Source organism: Anomaloglossus baeobatrachus, chromosome 10 (genome assembly GCF_048569485.1).
Source record: "Anomaloglossus baeobatrachus isolate aAnoBae1 chromosome 10, aAnoBae1.hap1, whole genome shotgun sequence".
NCBI lineage: Eukaryota > Metazoa > Chordata > Amphibia > Anura > Aromobatidae > Anomaloglossus > Anomaloglossus baeobatrachus.
In genome coordinates this window covers 17,313,472-17,332,930 of record NC_134362.1, presented here as the reverse complement: position 1 = coordinate 17,332,930, position 19,459 = coordinate 17,313,472, and the positions used below count along the sequence as shown (strand labels likewise).

The 19,459-nt window shown below is 46.3% G+C and overlaps 1 protein-coding gene across 1 annotated transcript; it reads left to right on the top strand.

Annotated features, from left to right (window-relative positions):
• Positions 1-2,375: 2,375 nt before the first annotated feature.
• LOC142254286 (uncharacterized) lies at positions 2,376-19,156 on the top strand. Its single transcript, XM_075325324.1, has 8 exons — positions 2,376-2,494; positions 6,088-6,226; positions 8,914-9,050; positions 11,270-11,408; positions 11,663-11,772; positions 13,510-13,542; positions 16,968-17,046; positions 17,309-19,156. Exons 1-8 carry the CDS (start codon positions 2,419-2,421, stop codon positions 17,544-17,546), a joined length of 951 nt encoding a protein of 316 aa, XP_075181439.1. The 5' UTR covers positions 2,376-2,418; the 3' UTR covers positions 17,547-19,156.
• Positions 19,157-19,459: the final 303 nt, after the last annotated feature.

The following is a 19,459-nucleotide window of genomic DNA, read 5'->3' as shown; positions in this document are numbered from 1 at the left end:
TGAATTATGACTTCCAGTCATAATCGCTCATCACTCCCTGGCAGTGCCCCCCTCCCTTCTTGTCCTCAATGTCCAGCATCTGTGAAGGTGTCACATCCCATGGCCATCTCCTATGATATGGAAATTAGGTGATGTGGGAACAATGGACACAGGATGACTCCCTGCCGTGACCCTGTGGTAGGAGCTGCTATCTAATTAGCAAGCTTGGAAGTATCCAGACAGAACGACTCCAGTAAAAAATGGTTCATATCTCGCAAGCCATATTTCCGATAAATATGGCAACCATAAAAATGGTGTCTCCGCATGCGGACGATGCTGGCACACCCTTTTTATGGGAGCGGGAGCTTGGGAAATACCCCAGGCGTGATATCAGCCAATGGGGAACTAGTAGACAAGTCATGAAACCTCTCGTTCTGTAGCTAAATTCATAGCTGTCACAATGAGAGCGTCGGCGTCCGCCTACGACGCTCCCAGGCAAAGTTATGGCCCATATTCCATGTTGTGGATTGTCCATAACTCCAGCCAGGGGTGGAGCAGTGCTCCCTCTGAGGTCACTAAGGTAGGAGGGGACCTGGATTTGCCCAGGTTGATAACCCTACTTCGGCCATTTTCCAGGGTTCTTTCGCTGGGGGTCACGTGCAGGAAACATCTGTGGGAGTTCCTAGAAACCTGGTCTACAGCGCCCCCCTGTGGCCAGACGCACAAGGTAACTGATTGAATTGCATACCTGTTTGTAAACCATGCTTTATCTGTAACTGTACTCTGACATATGTATATTCTGTAGATTCCCTATTGTATATATTGTAGTTTCTAGTGTGCTTTAGGCTGATTAAATTATATAATTAATCTTGGGCTGTTCTGTTATCTCGATCTTGAATCCCACGTCTGTGTGTTCGGCTAATAGTTACCGTGAAGCGGTTGGTGGCAGCGAGTTGTGCCAAGGATTATTGTGGGGAGGCCAGTGAGATCCGGGGAGGTTTTATATATTCCGCCCGCGGAGGTCGGGGGAATATATACCCTACTCTCACTGGGGACCCTTCAATAATCGGCATAAGTAGTATAGCGGCCTCCTTGCTTATTGTCGGGCAATTCCATAATTGGCCTGACTATAAGAGGGGCGCTAGAGAGCGCGTCACGTGCTCTGTCTGTCGGTCGGGAGGTATAAAGGAGGGGTGACCCCCACTTGTTACCCCCCGATTGTGACGTACTGGTAGCCAGCGCGGGGGATTTCTGAGTGACCCCCCCGGTGGTTTGTGACAGATGTATGGGGGTCTCCTGACTCTCCCCCAACAGATGATGTTGTATGGGGGTCTTCCGACTCACCCCCAACAGATGATGTTGTATGGGGGTCTCCCGACTCTCCCCCAACAGATGATTTATGGGGTCTCCAGACTCTCCAAAACAGATGATGTTGTATGGGGGTCTCCTGACTCTCCCCCAACAGATGATGTTGTATGGGGGTCTCCCGACTCTTCCCCAACAGATGATGTTGTATGGGGGTCTCCCTACTCTTCCCCAACAGATGATGTATGGGGGGGTCTCCCGACTCTCCCCCAACAGATTATGTTGCATGGGGAGGTCTCCATACTCTTCCCAACAGATGATTTTGGAGTTGAGAAGGATCAGTGCGCTAGATTTGCAATGACGACCCATTTATTCGGGGAGGAGATAAATTGTCGCTGGATGATCCTGACCGCGGCGCTCTTTTATTTTTATTTATTTTTTAAACTTGTTTTATTGAGGTTTTTTATGGAAGGAGTAACAAATTCACACAAAAGACATAGATTGTTATGCATAAGAGGTGGCTGAATATACTGCTATATTAAACTGAAAAAGAAAACAAACGACAATAGACAACTAATTACTACAAGTATACGTAAATATATACAAAGAAAAAAAAAAAAGTCAACCGCACCTGTTTTACCTCACAGTAAGTGCCATGCTTACCATTCACTGGAAAGAAGATTATATCTGACATATTATTTTAGAGAACGCAGAAGCGCGTGACATCGCTAGCGATAACGGACAGTTTTATAGAGACTTGCGCCATTCAGGTGCGTTTTGTAAATTGGACAACCCCTTTAAGCGGATGTGGAGGTCCTGCTGCTATTTTAGGGTGGAGGAGGGGATATTCCAGTGATATCTTGTAAAGCGCTGCGGAATATGTTGGCGCTATAGAAATAAAACATATTATTATTATATCTTAGATGGCTGCCGGCACAGATCTGGTGACTTCTTAGGTGCAGAGTGACGCTGATGACACGGCCATAGGTGCGCTCTCACGTCACAGCCCGGCATTCAGCCCCCGGGGTGTGGGCCGGTCTGTGTCACACAAGATTCGACTCCAGATCCTCCCTGTAGTATCAGAAGAAGCTCGATCCCTCCAGACGGCAGATCTCCGGAGCTGTGAGCGGAGACATGATCCACCAAACCTTCCACCTCTGCCTTCTCCTCTCGGTCATCGGCTTCTCGTGGTCTTCAGACCCCATACAAGGTGAGAACGGTCCGCAGCCTTCTGGATGGCACGTTCCTGCTTTCTTCTACCCTATTTTGGCCCCTGTTCTGTAATCGATGGACTATGCTATATTGGGTGCAGAGGTATTAGATGTACCCACCCAAACCGGTGGGGGCCTAAAAGCCCCCCTCGCACACTTTTTACATGATAGGTGCGGCCCCTGTAAAGGATTTTGCTTTAGAGCCTCGGGGCATTTGCTTATAGTTTGGCAATAAAGCAAACGGCTTAAAAGGCGCCTCCCCGTCCCACTAATAATACTGCAACCCTACTCCAGATCAGCGCTTAAGGCGCGCTCCTATGATTGATACACTCATTACCTTGTGTTTAGCTCTATCCTATATATTATATCCTGGTGTCTCTGTGTTTATATAACTCTGTATAATTATTACCTAAAATGTGCCAAAAGCAACTGAGACTTTGTTGTAGACCCCAAATTGGGGCTTCAGATGGTGCTGGGTCACGTCATCATCGCAGACCCCCGTCCTGGGACAAAAGACCCCAAAACTACCAAGTAATCAGTCCCTGAAAACCATCCAAACATGTATGGGAGGGGAGAGTGCGGTATATACACTGAGCAAAAATATCACCGGAACACTTATTTCTCCCATTCTTCATGAGCTGAACTCTAAGATCTCAGATTTTTTCTATGGACACAAAAGGACTTTTTCTCTCAAATATTATTTAATAATTTGTGTAAATCTGTGTTAGTGATCACTTCTCTGCGGAGATAATCCATCCACCTCACAGGTGCGGCAGATCAAGATGCTGATTAGACAGCAGGATTATTGCACAGGTGCGCCTTAGGCTGGCCACAATAAAAGGCCACTCTAAAATGTTCAGGTTTACAGGATTGGGGGATCGAGGGTCAGAAAACCAGTCAGTATTTTATGTGACCCCCCGTTTGCCAGTCTGCCATCTGCCCTGTACTGCAGTCATGAGGAGAAACCAATGAGGATGATGAGCTGCAGTCAGGTGGAGACCCCGATGAGGATGACGAGCTGCAGTCAGGTGGAGACCCCCGATGAGGACGACAAGCTGCAGTCAGGTGGAGACCCCGATGAGGACAACGAGCTGCAGTCAGGTGGAGATCTCCGATGAGGAGGACGAGCTGCAGTCAGGTGGAGACCCCGATGAGGAGGACGAGCTGCAGTCAGGTGGAGACCCCGATGAGGACGATGAGCTGCAGTCAGGTGGAGACCCCGATGAGGATTACGAGCTGCAGTCAGGTGGAGACCCCCGATGAGGACGACGAGCTGCAGTCAGGTGGAGACCCCGATGAGGACAACGAGCTGCAGTCAGGTGGAGACCTCCGATGAGGAGGACGAGCTGCAGTCAGGTGGAGACCCCGATGAGGAGGACGAGCTGCAGTCAGGTGGAGACCCCGATGAGGATGACGAGCTGCAGTCAGGTGGAGACCCCGATGAGGAGGACGAGCTGCAGTCAGGTGGAGACCCCGATGAGGATGACGAGCTGCAGTCAGGTGGAGACCCCGATGAGGAGGACGAGCTGCAGTCAGGTGGAGACCCCGATGAGGATGACGAGCTGCAGTCAGGTGGAGACCCCGATGAGGAGGACGAGCTGCAGTCAGGTGGAGACCCCGATGAGGATGACGAGCTGCAGTCAGGTGGAGACCCCGATGAGGAGGACGAGCTGCAGTCAGGTGGAGACCCCGATGAGGAGGACGAGCTGCAGTCAGGTGGAGACCCCGATGAGGAGGACGAGCTGCAGTCAGGTGGAGACCCCGATGAGGAGGACGAGCTGCAGTCAGGTGGAGACCCCGATGAGGAGGACGAGCTGCAGTCAGGTGGAGACCCCGATGAGGAGGACGAGCTGCAGTCAGGTGGAGACCCCGATGAGGAGGACGAGATGCAGTCAGGTGGAGACCCCGATGAGGAGGACGAGCTGCAGTCAGGTGGAGACCCCGATGAGGATGATGAGCTGCAGTCAGGTGGAGACCCTGATGAGGAGGACGAGCTGTAGTCAGGTGGAGACCCCGATGAGGATGACGAGTTGCAGTCAGGTGGAGACCCTGATGAGGAGGATGAGCTGCAGTCAGGTGGAGACCCCGATGAGGATGACGAGTTGCAGTCAGGGGGAGACTCCGATGAGGATGACTGGCTGCAGTCAGGGGGAGACCCTGATGAGGACGATGAGCTGCAGTCAGGGGGAGACTCCGATGAGGACGACTGGCTGCAGTCAGGTGGAGACCCCGATGAGGACAATAAGCTGCAGATGACAGATGAACTTCTCTGAGTTTGTGCAGAAATTCTTTGGTTTTGCACCGATTGTTGCAGCCGCTGTCCGGGGGGCCGGTCTCAGACAATTTTGGAGGTGAAGATGTTGGATGTGGAGGTCCTGGGCTGCTGTGGTTACACGTGGTCTGTGGGTGTGAGGCTGGGTGGATGTTCTACCCAATTCTCTGAAACGTCTTTGGAGACGAATTATGGGGGAGAAATTTACATAAAATTCATGGGCAACAGCTCTGGTGACATTCCTGCAGTCAGCAGCCTCCAAACCTGTGACATCTGTGGCACTGTGCTGTGTGATAAAACTGCACATTTTAGAGCGGCCTTTTATTGTGGTCAGGCACACCTGTGCAATAATCCTGCTGTCTAATCAGCATCTTGATCTGCCGCACCTATGAGGTGGATGGATTATCTCTGCAGAGGAGAAGTGATCACTAACAGATTTACACAAATTTGTGAACAATATGTGAGAGAAAAAGGCCTTTTGTGTCCATAGAAAAAGTCTGAGATATTTGAGTTCAACTCATGAAAAATGAGAGAAAAACAAAAGTGCTGTGTTTATATTTTTGTTCAGTATAGAAGAAATGGCGATGCTATAGGGAATGGAACAGTCGTGAGGCGCGATTGCTCTGCTTAACTGTTGCTTTCAGATATTGTCAGTGGAATTTAAGTGGTTAAACAGCAGCGATCAGAGCAAGCTCTGTTAGAGATAAGTGCTGGCTGTATAACACAGATGGCACGGGCTGTAATAAAGTGTGCTTAGCTCACAAGCACGCTCCGACATACATACTCGTCATTCTTTGAGAAGTAGTTACAATGGGCATTTCCATCCTATAAAGTTCTGGTATATCGCTAGGATTGGCCCTCGCTTTATAATCCTCTGGGAACCCCACCGATTCTGAGAATGAAGGGGTCACCGAGCTGTGCACTACGGCACACCTGGCTGTACGGCAGGCAGCTAAGACCATTTTTAGGACAGGTCAGGGTTCTGGAGGTCAGTCCTCCCCCATAAAACAGCTCCACTCCTTCCCATAGATTACACCAGGCATTGCAGATCAGCTCAGTGCAAGTGACTGCAATACCAAACATAACCAAGTGTGGCGCTAACATAAGCATTAAATCGTCTCCACATCCATGCTCATAAATCTTCCCCTTTTTCTGTTTCATCCATTCATTTCACGAGGAACCCATTGATTTCAATGGGCACTTGTAATGCTCTGTTTCTCCTGTAGAGGCACTGCAGGGACATTGAACACAACTCCATTATTGTCAATCCTTTAACATCTATTAATGAACCCATCATGTGAATATTTTTTTTCCCACCAGTTATTGCCGGAGTGTTCATGCCAAATAATATCTCGGTGGATTATGATGGGGCCAAAGTGGCCTGTGCCGCGCACTACAGCCGACTGGCCACGATGGAGAACATCAACACTGCGTTTACAAAGGGCTATGAGTTCTGCAAGTGAGTATGGCAGATAATGAGGAGGCCCCTAATATGTGTGCGTGTGTGTGTATATATATATAGGGTGGCCCAAAAGTAGGTGGACAGTATGTGTAATAAGGTTATCAAACATGGTGTAAAGTGAAACTGACTCAGTTGCCCTAAGCAACCAATCAGATTCCACCTTTCATTTTTCACACACTCTATGGAAAATGAAAGGTGGAATCTGATTGGTTGCTAAGGGCAACTGAGTCATTTTCACTTTACACCATGTTTGATAACCTTATTACACATACTGTCCACATACTTCTGGACCACCCTATATATATATAACAGACCAAAAGTTTGGACACACCTTCTCATCTCTAGGACAACTGTTAAGAGGAGACTTTGTGCAGCAGCCTTCATGGTAAAATAGCTGCTAGGAAACCCCTGCTAAGAACAGGCAACAAGCAGAAGAGACGTGTTTGGGCTAAAGAACCCAAGGAATGGACATTAGACCAGTGGAAATCTGTGCTTTGGTCTGATGAGTCCAAATTTGAGATCTTTGGATCCAACCACCGTGTCTTTGTAGAAAAGGTGAACGGATGGAATCTACATGGCTGGTTCCCACCGTGAAGCATGGAGGATGAGGTGGGATGGTGTGGGGGGGGCTTTGCTGGTGACACTGTTGGGGATTTATTCAAAATTGAAGGCATACAGAACCAGCATGGCTACCACAGTATCATGCAGCGGCGTGCTATTCCATCCGGCTTGCGTTTAGTTGGACCATCATTTATTTTTCAGCAGGACAATGACCCCAGACACACCTCCAGGCTGTGTAAGGGCTATTTGACTTAGAAGGAGAGTGATGGGGTGCTACGCCACATGACCTGGCCTCCACAGTCACCAGACCTGAACCCAATCGAGATGGTTTGGGGTGAGGGGACCGCAGAGTGAAGGCAAAAGGGCCAACAAGTGCTAAGCATCTCTGGGAACTCCCTCAAGACTGTTGGAAAACCATTTCCGGTGACTACCTCTTGAAGCTCATCAAGAGAATGCCAAGAGTGTGCAAAGCAGTAATCAAAGCAAAAGGCGGCTTTGAAGAACCTAGAATATAAGACATATCTTCAGTTGTTTCACACTTTTTTACGTATTTCATTCCACATGTTTTAATTCATAGTTTTGATGTCTTCAATGTGAATCTACAATTTTTAGAGTCCTGAAAATAAAGAAAACTCTTTGAATCAGAATGTGTCCAAACTTTTTGTCTGTACTGTGTATATATATATATATATATATATATATATATAATATATTGCCATATGTTGGACCTGTTCTGCCTGGTCCACCACTGGTAACCAGAAATGTCAGGAGAGAACCTACCACCATTGGTGACATTTCTGTATTAGGAAATACTTGTTAACTCCATTAAATGAATTCTGGAGAATTGTATCTTAGAAGTTTGCATTATTTCGTCCCTCTGTTATTCTTCCTGGAAATTCATAAATCTATGAATTTCCAGTAGGAATAACAGAATGACACGTTGCAGATTTGTACGTAGCTATGCTCCAGAATTATTTTTGGGGGGTACCAGTTTTTGCTGTGTTGATTACTAATATCCAATCATTTTGTGTACACAGCTCCTATACAGACCTCATGTATACAAACTACTGTACGAACGTACAGACAGGAATAGCAGAAGGCGTGGAGTAACGCTGAGTCTCCAGGAATACTGCAGGCTGTGCACATGTGTGACCACTACTACTCCACTTAAAATGGGGATATTGTGCCTCATTCCAATTATTGGAGGGTTCTAAATGTTGGACCACTAACAATTATGTGGATAACTGATAAATGCTTTACAGAAGACCATAAATATGTAAAAGAAATTTTACCTGGTGTAAATGCCGCTGTTCTCCTGAATCCGGCGATGTTTTTCTTTTGTTCCTGCGCCTCTCCGTTCCTGAGATTTGGCCCTTTCTTCCCAGTGTGTAAATCTTGTTTATTTAACAAGTGGGTGTGGTGCACAATGTTCCTCATGGGCGTTTTCTTGATGACCACGCCCAGTTGGCTATCAAGATTTATTCACAAGAAAGAAAGGGCCATATCTCAGGAACGGAGCGGCACAGGAACAAAAGAAAAACATCTCCGGATTCAGGAGAACAGCGGCGTTTACACCAGGTAAAAACAAAGACAGATCCTTTTTAACTGGGTTAAAAATCTTTTGTTGCTTTTTTATCAAACGTTTGCCAACCCTATCTATGGTACTTACGTTCAGCCACGCTGCAATAGCAATGATAGTCATAGACAAGAGTGGGATTGTTTCTTATGTCAAACAAATGATTACCATCAAACTACGTAAAGTCAGTTTTAGCTGTATAACCATGGAGATACTTAGGCCTGCATAGGAATTGAATGCACAATATATATATATGTGTGTGTATGTATGTATGTATGTATGTATGTATGTATGTGTATATATATATATATATATATATATATATATATATATATATATATATATATATAATATAATCTTAGATGTATTCATGCAAGACAGTGATTCAAGTAGCTTTTTTATGGGCCTTAATGCTTTAAGGAGCCACTCTATTTGTACGGGTGGAGGACCACCAAGTCCCTATCATTAGCAATAATGAGAGGGGGGAGGTGTTGTTGTGAGGGACTCTTTATAGTAAAGCACATTTTTACTTTTCGTTTTTGACCAGATGGGGTTGGATAGAGGAGAAGAGGCTCGTCATGCTACGTCTGATGCCATTTAAAGCCTGTGCCGACTATAACGTTGGTGTTTTGATCAGAGACTGTCCGAGCGTCGGATCCACATTCTGCATCGGTGGCACCTCAGGTGAGTCCATCCATGGATATATCGGCAAAACTATTGTCCCAGACAAGTCAGCTCTCCTGACATGTGAAAGAAATAAAAAACAAAGATCCTCTGTTATTCCTCCTGGAAACCTATGAATAATTGGGTACTAACATTATGTGTCAGACACTGTCCAAACAATGCTGTGTTGGGGACTTGCCCTATTGTCAATTTACTCATGAATTTCCAGGCAAAATAACAGAGGAACACATTATTTCATGCAGATATCAAAGCATGTCAATAGACCTAACAGATCCTTATATTCTTGACATCCACAATCGATCAAGTATCCAACGCATGCGCACAATCCTGCTTTCTAATCTACAGCTTCACACTTGCGCTTGCGCCAGGAGGAGCGCAGACATCATGATGCCACCCCAGAATGTTGGCGCTTTACGGTGGATGGCTTGCCTGACGACGGGCAATGTCTCATGCTTTCCTGGCGCATGCGCAGTACGTTAGTAAAGCCGGTTAGGAGGGAAGGGAAGGTTTGTGCCCATGCGCAGGATGCACAGGATGTCACATCTGACTGTTGTTACTTTTTCAGCTTTGTTGGGTGTTTTTATTTGTTAGGAGCTGGCAGTTTAAGTGACAGGTAGATATAAGCAAATCACAATTTTTGATTCACTCAAATCTAGAAAGTATTACCTAGCTAGACACCATTTAGCTAAATTCTTTTGGAGGCTTGGAAGGGGTTAAATTTTTATTTTTTTTTTAAAAATAAAAATTACACTCACCTGTCCCACTGCCTATCCTGGGTCTGGCGCTCACCTATTCCGTTGCCTGTCCTGGGTCCTGCGCTCAGCTGTCCCGTCGCCTGTCCTGGGTCCGGCCCTTACCTGTCTCACCACCTGTCTTGGGCTTGGCACTCACCTGTCCCACCACGTGTCCTGGGCCCTCACCTGTCCTGCCGCCTGCCCTGGGCCTGACGCTCACCTGTCACACTGCCTGTCCTGGGCCCTCACCTGTCCTGCCGCCTGCCCTGGGCCTGGTGCTCCCCTGTCCTGCCGCCTGCCCTGGGCCCTCACCTGTCCTGCCGCCTGCCCTGGGCTTGGCACTCACCTGTCCCACCACCTGTCCTGGGCCCTCACCTGTCCTGCCGTCTGCCCTGGGCCTGATGCTCACCTGTCACACTGCCTGTCCTGGGCCTGGTGCTCACCTGTCCTGCCGCTTGCCCTGGGCCTGGTGCTCCCCTGTCCTGCCGCCTGCCCTGGGCCTGACGCTCATCTGTCACACTGCCAGTCCTGGGCCTGGTGCTCACCTGTTCCGTCGCCTGTTTGGGTCTGGCGCTCACTTGTCCCATCGCCTGTACTGGGCCCAGCGCTCACCTGTGCCACCACCTGTACTGGACTGAGCACTCACCTGTCCTACCACCTATCCTGGGCCCGGTGCTCACCTGTCCTACCGCCTGTGGTGAGTCCAACGCTCACCTGTCCCACCACCTATCCTGGGCCCGGCGCTCACCTGTCCCACCACCTGTATTGGACCCGGCGTTCACCTGTCCCACTGCCTGCCCCCGGCCCGGTGTTCACCTGTCCCACTGCCTGCCCCCGGCCCGGCGTTCACCTGTCCCACTGCCTGCCCCCGGCCCGGCGTTCACCTGTTCCACTGCCTGTCCCAGGCCCGGTGCTCACCTGTCCCACCGCTTGACCTAGGCTTGGCGCTCACCTGTCCCACTACCTATCCTGGACCAGACACTCACCTGTCTCGCTGCTGTCACTCTGTGCTCCGTCCCCCACTTTGCATTTTCTGGCCTCATACTGTCACAATGATTTGGGTTGCACCCCATGTGACTGCATGTGGTCAGCGCCGGAGGACCAGACGTGGAGCCGTGACGGCAGTACAGGTGAGCGGCGGGCCTAGGACAGGTGAGTAGCATATTTTATTGTTTTTTTTAACTCCTTTATTATGGTTTGGGGTCTGGGTAAACTTCAAAGTAGAATAAACGTCCTTTTTTGACATTATCCGGACAAAATGACACTTTTGGGACAAAGCAAACCAAAAATGAATGACGGGTGTAAGGGCGCGGGGGGGCATTCAGATCTTCAGCTTTAGTCCCTTTCTAGTGAAGCCCCTGGGTGGGATCCGCAGCAGACCACACTTTATACTCATGAATCGGGACCATTAGGACTCGAGTTGAAGGACGGGATGATAAAATGTGATTTATTTATTTATTTTATTTTTTTTCCCCATACATTTAGGGACTATACAGACGCTTCCTATACCCTCCAGTCTTGTCCCGTCCTATGAAAACGCCAGCAAGACCTGCGCCGCCAGCGGACTCACCATAGCCACCAAGGAGGAGCTACAGAAAAACATAAGCCTCGTACCAGCCAATCAGTAAGATGCACGGCTGCTCTCATCCAGAAACAGCGCCACCTCAATCCACAGGTGGTATCTGGTATTGCAGCCTGCCACTATTGAAGTGGACGGAGCTGACCTGCAATACCACGGACAACCTGTGGACTGAGGTGGCGCTGTTGTTGTTTGTTTTTTTTAAAGCAGCCATGTTTTTCAATCTTTGCACAATGTTATAAGTGTTTTCTATAGTAATATAGGATGTGTGACCGTGTGGGTATTTTTGCTTCCATCAGGCTCGCCTGGTATAACTGGGGAGTGGGGATCGTAAGCAATGGGATTTTGGAGCAGAATTCCTGCGATGATACGTTAAGTCACGCGTCAGCCTTCTGCTACAATCCAGAATGTGAGTATTCACCAAATATGTCATAAATAATCAATGTGAAATAGGAGAATTAAGGGGACGGTGTCATCGGGAAATGAGCTGTGATAATCCGGTTACAGGTAAAATATCCGGATAAAGCTTTTCTCTTAATATTCCTGCCATCATCTATACTGAAAAGATTAATCTGAGCCCCATAATAGGCTGATAATTCCCCATCTGTAATGATCACTTCTCAGCAGTTATCTCATTATCATCACAGGCAGGATAACAAAAAGAGATAACACCTACTGTGTATATAGATGAGATTGACTGATAACACCTCTATATAAAGCAGATAAGAGGTGATATCACAGCTCACCTCCTCCTCCAGTACAAAGTCTAATAATACCTCTACATACAGTACATAACACAGGATCCACAATTCACAACAGGTGATGTCACAGCTCACCTCCTCCTTCTGTACAATTACTGATTATACAGCAGATAAGAGGATCCGCCATTCACAATAGGTGATATCACAGTTCGCCGCCTCCTCCTGTACAATTACTGATAGCACCTCTATATACAGTAGATAACAGAGAATCCACCATTCACAATAGGTGATATCACAGCTCACCTCCTCCTTCTGTACAATGACTGATAACACCTCTATATACAATAGAAACACAGGATCCACAATTCACAATAATGTCACAGCTCACCTCCTCCTACTACTCTAAAATAACTGATTGCTACTTTATATATAGTGGATAACACAGGATCCGCCATTCACTATAGGTGATATCACAGCTCACCTCCTCCTCCTTTATAATGATTGATAACAGCTCTATATACAGTAGATAACACAGGATCCACCATTCACTATAGGTGATATCACAGCTCACCTCCTCCTCCTGTGCAATGATTGATAACAGCTCTATATACAGTAGATAACACAGGATCCACCATTCACTATAGGTGATATCACAGCTCACCTCCTCCTCCTGTATAATGATTGATAACACCTCTATATACAGTAGATAACACAGGATCCACCCTTCACAATAGGTGATGTCACAGCTCACCTCCTCCTCCTCCTCCACAATGATTGATATCACCTCTATATACAGTATATAACACAGGATCCACCCTTCACAATAGGTGATGTCACAGCTCACCTCCTCCTCCTTCTCCTCCTGTACAATGATTGATAACACCTCTATATACAGTAGATAACACAGGATCCACCAGTCATATGTGATGTCACAGCTCACCTCCTCCTCCTCCTGTACCATTATAACTCTTCTATATACAGGAGATAGTGGTATTTGTCTGTAAAGCTGATCCCTCAATTTTGGGCTAATTTTTACCCTTTGTATGCCGACATGATGAATTGTTTTGACACTTTCCTTTTGAAAAGAGTTTTTGAAAAACAGAAATCATTATTTTTGCCCCGTTCACACATAGGGGTTTTTTTATGCATGAAAAACAAGCTGTAGAAATTCCGAGAGATCTGGCACCACAATGTGTGAACGCAGTCATACGATATCGCCTTTTTGGATGAACAAAAAATAGCATTGTGTGAACACGGCTTAAGGACATTCTTTTTTATGCAATATTGCAAAATGGTTGTGAAAATGCAAAATTTTTGCTACAATTTCATAAAATTGTGGTAAACCCGCGAACGCTTCACTGGAACATGGTGCCCTTCTGCTTCCTATGAGGAAACCATATTGTCATGTCCAGGAATATCATGTAACGTACTTTGTTCTCTTACAGTGTCTGATGTCCTTATATCAAAGGATAACCGCAGTAAGTCCCAATTATTAATACTTTTTTTATTTATGTCGTCTCGATCGATTGTTCTATCGCAGAGAAATCCTTGCTTTTATCCATATGTAAGTTTTACTGCAAGTGCACTGGGTGTTGCATGTGCACTTGCAGTCTATGGCTTGATTTGCTGCAAACACAGAGGCTGTTGTCTGTAGGTAATGCGATAAACAACAGCCTCTGTCTCTGCATCCAATCTAGCAGATGATGAGGATGGATTTCAAGTGCACATTGCAACACCCAGTGCACTTGCAGACTGATGTAAGAAAGCGTTTAAGGGGTTAACCTCAGGTACTGATGACGTATAGGTCACAATTTGACAATTTAGATAATACCTACATTGTCTTGATCCATTGTTTTATTGCAAAGAAATCCTTACTTTTAGCCTTATGAAAATGTGACTGAAAGTACACTTGACTTTGCATGTGCACTTGCAGTCCATGGCTTGATTTTCTGCAAAGACAGAGGCTGTTATCTGTAGATAATGTCATAAACAACAGCCTCTGTCTCTACATCCAGTCGAGCAGATGATGAGGGAGTCAGGGAGGGAGAACTGAAGAGGAGACATGGACTGCAAATGTACTGGATGCTGCATGTGCACTTGCAGTCCATGGCTTGATTTGCTAAAAAGACAGAGGCTGTTGTCTGTCAATAATGACCTAAACAACAGCCTCTGTCTCTGCAACCAGCCAAGCAGAAGATGAGGACACCTGGGAGGGAGAACTGGAAAGGAGTCATAGACTGCAAGTGCACTGGGTGATGTGGGTGCACTTGCAGTCCACAGCTTGATTTGCTGCAAAGACAGAGGCTGTTGCCTGTAGATAATGTCATAAACAACAGCCTCTGTCTCTGCATCCTGTCTAGCAGATGATGAGGATGCCGAGCAGAGAGAACTGAAGAGGAGTCATGGACTGCAAGTGCATTTTGCAATGCCCAGTGCACTTGCATACTGATTTAAACAAACAGTGTGTCCACCCATACCCTGTCCACTGCCATTAACTTGAGAACGGCAGCAGCTATAGGCATTGAAGTGGTGTCTAGGTATAGTAAAGTAGCCATGCACTACGCAATGAAACCACCTATAGCGCCACCTGGTGGAAAACAACGGAGTTAGCATTTTTATCTCGAAAACGGAACGAGATAGAGAAAAAAAGTGAATAACAAAGTTGTAGGGCATCATCAATTCAATACGAATCCACACCTTGCATACAGAAATGCTATGATTAGAACATGTAAAACGTGCGTACGTATGATCGCGATCTCCAAAATGGAGACGTTGCGACACGCGGACTAATGGAGCACTTAACCGTCACTAAGCTCACTAATGGGAATCGTGACCATGGGGGATGGAGAGGAAAGCCAAAGAAGCATTAACCCATCAGGTGCTAAAAGGAAAAAACATCCGTTTAAACACGAATGAGTCGCACTGGAGAAAACAGCGTAACAGAGGTCTGTTGGGCAATTCTTTGAACAATCCCATTTACTGTACAGTATGTACTATTAGCAGTCTATAGTATTTCGTCAGGTATGACGTTGCACACTTATTTGCATAACAGGGTAATTCCCTGTTTCACACGTTCTAGTCATAGCATTTCTGTATGCAAGGTGTCGATTCGTATTGAATTGATGATGCCCTACAATTTTATAATTCACATTTTTTCTGTATCTTGTTCCGTTTTCTAGATAAAAATGCTAACTCCGTTGTTTTCCACCAGGTGGCGCTAAAGGTGGTTTCATTGCGTAGCGCATGGATACTTTACTATACCTAGACACCACTTCTATGCCTATAGCTGCCGCTGTTCTTTAATGGCAGTGGACGGGATATGGGTGGACACTGTAGATAAAAGTACTGATTTCTCTGCAATGAATCAACGGATTTGGATAATATAGATATGGCTTTAATTGTTGAAGTGTGAACTGAACATCCCTAAAATTTTGCTTAGGCTGCTTTCACACTACGTTTTTTTAGCATGCGTCATGAACTTTTTTTGCTTCAAAAGCGGATCCTGTTTTTGCAAAGAAAAACGCATGTGTTATTTTGCAGGATCCTGTCACTTTAAGTTTTAGGGGCGGGCATTGGAGTCATGTGATCGGGAGTGAGGGGAACCGAACGTGAGACTGGGAGCCGACATCTGACAGCTGCGGAGGCTCGTAACCAAGGTAAACATCAGGTAACTTGCTTGGATACCCGATATTTACCTTGGTTTCGAGCGTCTGCAGCTGCTAGGAGCCGGCTCCCTGCACACGTAACCAAGGTAAACATTGGGTAACTAAGACCGCGGTTACCCGATATTTACCTTGGTTACGAGCGTCCTCCACTCTCAGGCGGGGGAGAGAGGAGAGAGAGAGGGAGAGGGAGGGGGAGGGGGAGAGAGAGAGACTGAGCACGCGAGGCTGGTTTCTGGGCATGCTCAGTAGAGGAAGCAGGATCCTGTCTATCAGCACGCCAGCGTTCACATGCGTTTGCGTGCAGTATAGTCAGGATCCAGCAATTTGCAGTTTTTCGACGCAGCTCAAAAATGCCACAAGTAGCGTTTTTGAAAAAAGTAAAAAAACTGCAAGTCGCTGGATCCTCACTAAAAGGCTACTTTCACACATCCGGTTTTTGCTCTGCGGCACAATACGGTGCTCTGCAGAAAAACCGCAACCGTTTTTTTTGCCGCCGGTTGCGGTTTTTTTTGCATAGACTTACATTAGTGCCGTATTGTGCCGCATGGCCTTGCGTTCGGTCCGGTTTTTGCCGCATGCGGCAGATTTAGCTGATGCCGCGGCCGGATGGAATGTTGCCTGCAACGTTTGTTCCTCCGGCAAAAAAACGCATCGCGCCGCATCCGGCCGCTGCGGCGCATTTTTCAATGCATGCCTATGGACGCCGGATGCGGCGCGATGCGGAAAAAAACGCATCCGGCCGCCGCATGCGGTTTCTTCCACTGCGCATGCTCAGTAGCGTGCCGCAACCGGAAAAAAACGGACGGGCCGCATGTAAAAACTTATGCAAAGGATGCGGTGTTTTCGCCGCATCCGTTGCATAGGTTTCACAGCCGGATTGAGACGCACTGCTCAAACCGGATGTGTGAAAGTAGCCTAAGGCAGGTGAACGCATGTTGACACGAGTCCATTGCAAATGCATTGAAATGAAAACGCATTTGCGTTAAAAAAAAAACCGTTTATGACGGATGTTAAAAAAACGTAGTGTGAAAGCCGCCTTACATATCGCCCCTGTATACAACAGGAGCCTAAAAGCAGTATATACCCCTGCATCGTTTCTTATAGACTTTCGTTAAAGAAAGTGCCCCCTTTATATATCTACGATTGAAAGTTTGAATGCAATGTGAACAGAGCCTTGTCGCAGAATTCTGAATTTCCTTCTAGCTCCTCATCACCCGTCCACTCCTTGTTATTTACAGCCTGGAAGAAAATCGCCATCGGTTGCATCATTGCCTTCATATTTGTGGTGTTACTCCTAACCGCTGCCTTCATGAGAGGGTGAGTAGCAGGAAAAACCCGAACTACTCCGTCCGGGATAGTCAGAGCTATGTCTTGCTCAGGCTTTCTTCATATATTTTTTTTCCCAGAAACAGCGCCTCCCCTGGTGATAGGTGACATCTGGTATTGCACTCACATGATAACACCTAGCTGCATTACCAGATATAATCTGTGCACAAAGGTGGCGCTGTTTCCAGTTAGAAATCCTACTTAAGCATCGTTTTTATAGACGTAATATAGAATTTATATTTTTATTCCCCAGGAATAAATGTATATGCTGCATGGGAGAGAGGAAACCTCACGCACCCGAGACCACCCAAGTCCCAGTGCCCACGTGGAACACCACCAGTATTTACCGGCGTATCAGTCACGCACCCAAGGACGTTGTTTATGACAACATGGTCAACCCGAAAAAGGGTCTCCCGGCGATCCATCCGGATATGAGCTTCTATAAGACCCACTACAGCAACATGGGCTTTGACACCATTGGGGAAGAATGAGGGCAAGAAATGGGGAAGGGGACCTGGATCCAACACCTTTGGGGGTCAAAATGCAAATCCAAGTGCCACCAGTTGGGGGCTTTAACACCGCCGATTTAGGGGACATTTCCTTTCTACATAGCAGCCATTCTGATGTCCATAGGGACAGCCTGGGTCCCGAAACTGCTTAGGGACCCCCCCTATAATGTCTGTAAACCCCAATAGGATGTGGAAACCGAGGATATCTTCATGAGACGCCCCCTTTAACCTGTATATATGTGTAAAGTTGTAATATATTATATTCTATGGTCCAGGGGCTGAGGATGGCCCCATTTTTATGCCACTTTCCTGAAAATGGAAGGATTAGGATATGTTATCAGACACGCAGGCAAAATTGGCCAAAAGGGTCAGGGGGCCTATTTCCATCCCCAAAGTAGGTGAAATAGTGCATTTAAATGAGCTTTTGGACTGGAAAGGGCCCATATATTGTTCTTGCACAGGGGCCCTTTTCTGTCTGAGTCCGCCAGTGGCTCCAGGTACACCTCTCCATGTTCAGCGAGTCACATTAAAGGGGTTTTGTTAACATTGCTGGTCAGGAGTGCACCGCTCCCCTGCCTCCTGACTTCTGCTGGCCGGGGGGGAAGTGCGCTCCTGATGACTGACAGTTCGGACCAGCGACATGGGTGACCCGAACTGTGATCTCTCTGATATTACTATGTTTCTGCAGCATCAGAGGAGCGCACGGGCACTGAGGCCGGCTGGATCGGGTGCTCAGCTTCAGAGCAGCACTTACAAGCTCTATCAGAAAGAACTTGTAAGTGCTCCTTGCCCCCCCAGGAAATTGTCACTGCTGATAGATAGCCGCAGTGGCTGGTACCTTAAGCAACTAGCAGTAAACAAAATGAAAAATCCCTACATTCTTGAGACCGTGAATTGCAAAGATGCTTATATTACAAGCGCTTTACAATTTTAACCATTTATGATGTTGATAAAACCCCTTTAAGTGATGCCACCGCTTTCACATTTCATTGCCCCCCTTTGCAATATATTTTACTTGAATAATCCCATGAAAACAGAACAATTAAATGGTAACAGGACAGATTCTAAAATATTGTTTTTATGTGCAGTATATAAAATGGCCTGTAGGTGTCACTATTTACATTACAAAATTACTCAGTCTCCAGCAATAAAAGTTTTATAAACTCATATTGAGCGCCAGTTTGTTTTGCATTTAGTCATTTGCAAATAAAGTCTTTAATTTTTGCAAAAATGTATGAAAAAACAAGTATAATGCTCATGGCGTGCAAATGTTGCAGCTACAATGGACCCTCCTAATCCTGGACAGGGGCATTATATTCAGAGCCTGGATCAGTTATACAAGGGCACTTTGTCTACACACATCTCACACGTGCAAAGATAAATACAGAAATTATAGTGGTATAATCATAACTGCAGGAATTGGACCCACTGTTCTTGTTATCACTCTATATTTCTCCATGTAAATACTAAGCTTACGTTACTGTCCCTTTAAATGTTTGGTTGTTTGCATGAGCGGGGGAGGGCATTGAGGGTATGATGAAGCCCAATTTAAAGGCCTGTTGTAATTATTAGGTACTAATAAAATTTATTTTTATAGGATTTATAGTGTCTGGTGCATTTGTACATTTTATACCTTTTTGGATATTTCCTACATATAATGAGCATGGAATTCGGCATTGATTTTATAAAGAAAAGGTGAAATTGGGCATGTAACCACTGAAGAGAAAATTAGGAGTAACCTGGAGCAAGAGATAGCTGCATGCAAAAATAACATTAGAAACACACTGTAATAAACAGGATTATAAAAGGGGCTGGACACCATTTTTTGTTTATTTTTTTTTCATAATTGGGTTTAATTAAAAATTTGGCATTGACAGGTTATTTGTTTCCTCCGC

Coding starts and splice junctions, on each gene's coding strand:
- LOC142254286 (XM_075325324.1), top strand. CDS start 2,419: ATGATCCACCAAACCTTCCACCTCTGCCTTCTCCTCTCGGTCATCGGC. Junction 2,495..6,087: donor GTCTTCAGACCCCATACAAG/GTGAGAACGGTC, acceptor TTTTCCCACCAG/TTATTGCCGGAGTGTTCATG. Junction 9,051..11,269: donor CTGCATCGGTGGCACCTCAG/GTGAGTCCATCC, acceptor CCATACATTTAG/GGACTATACAGACGCTTCCT.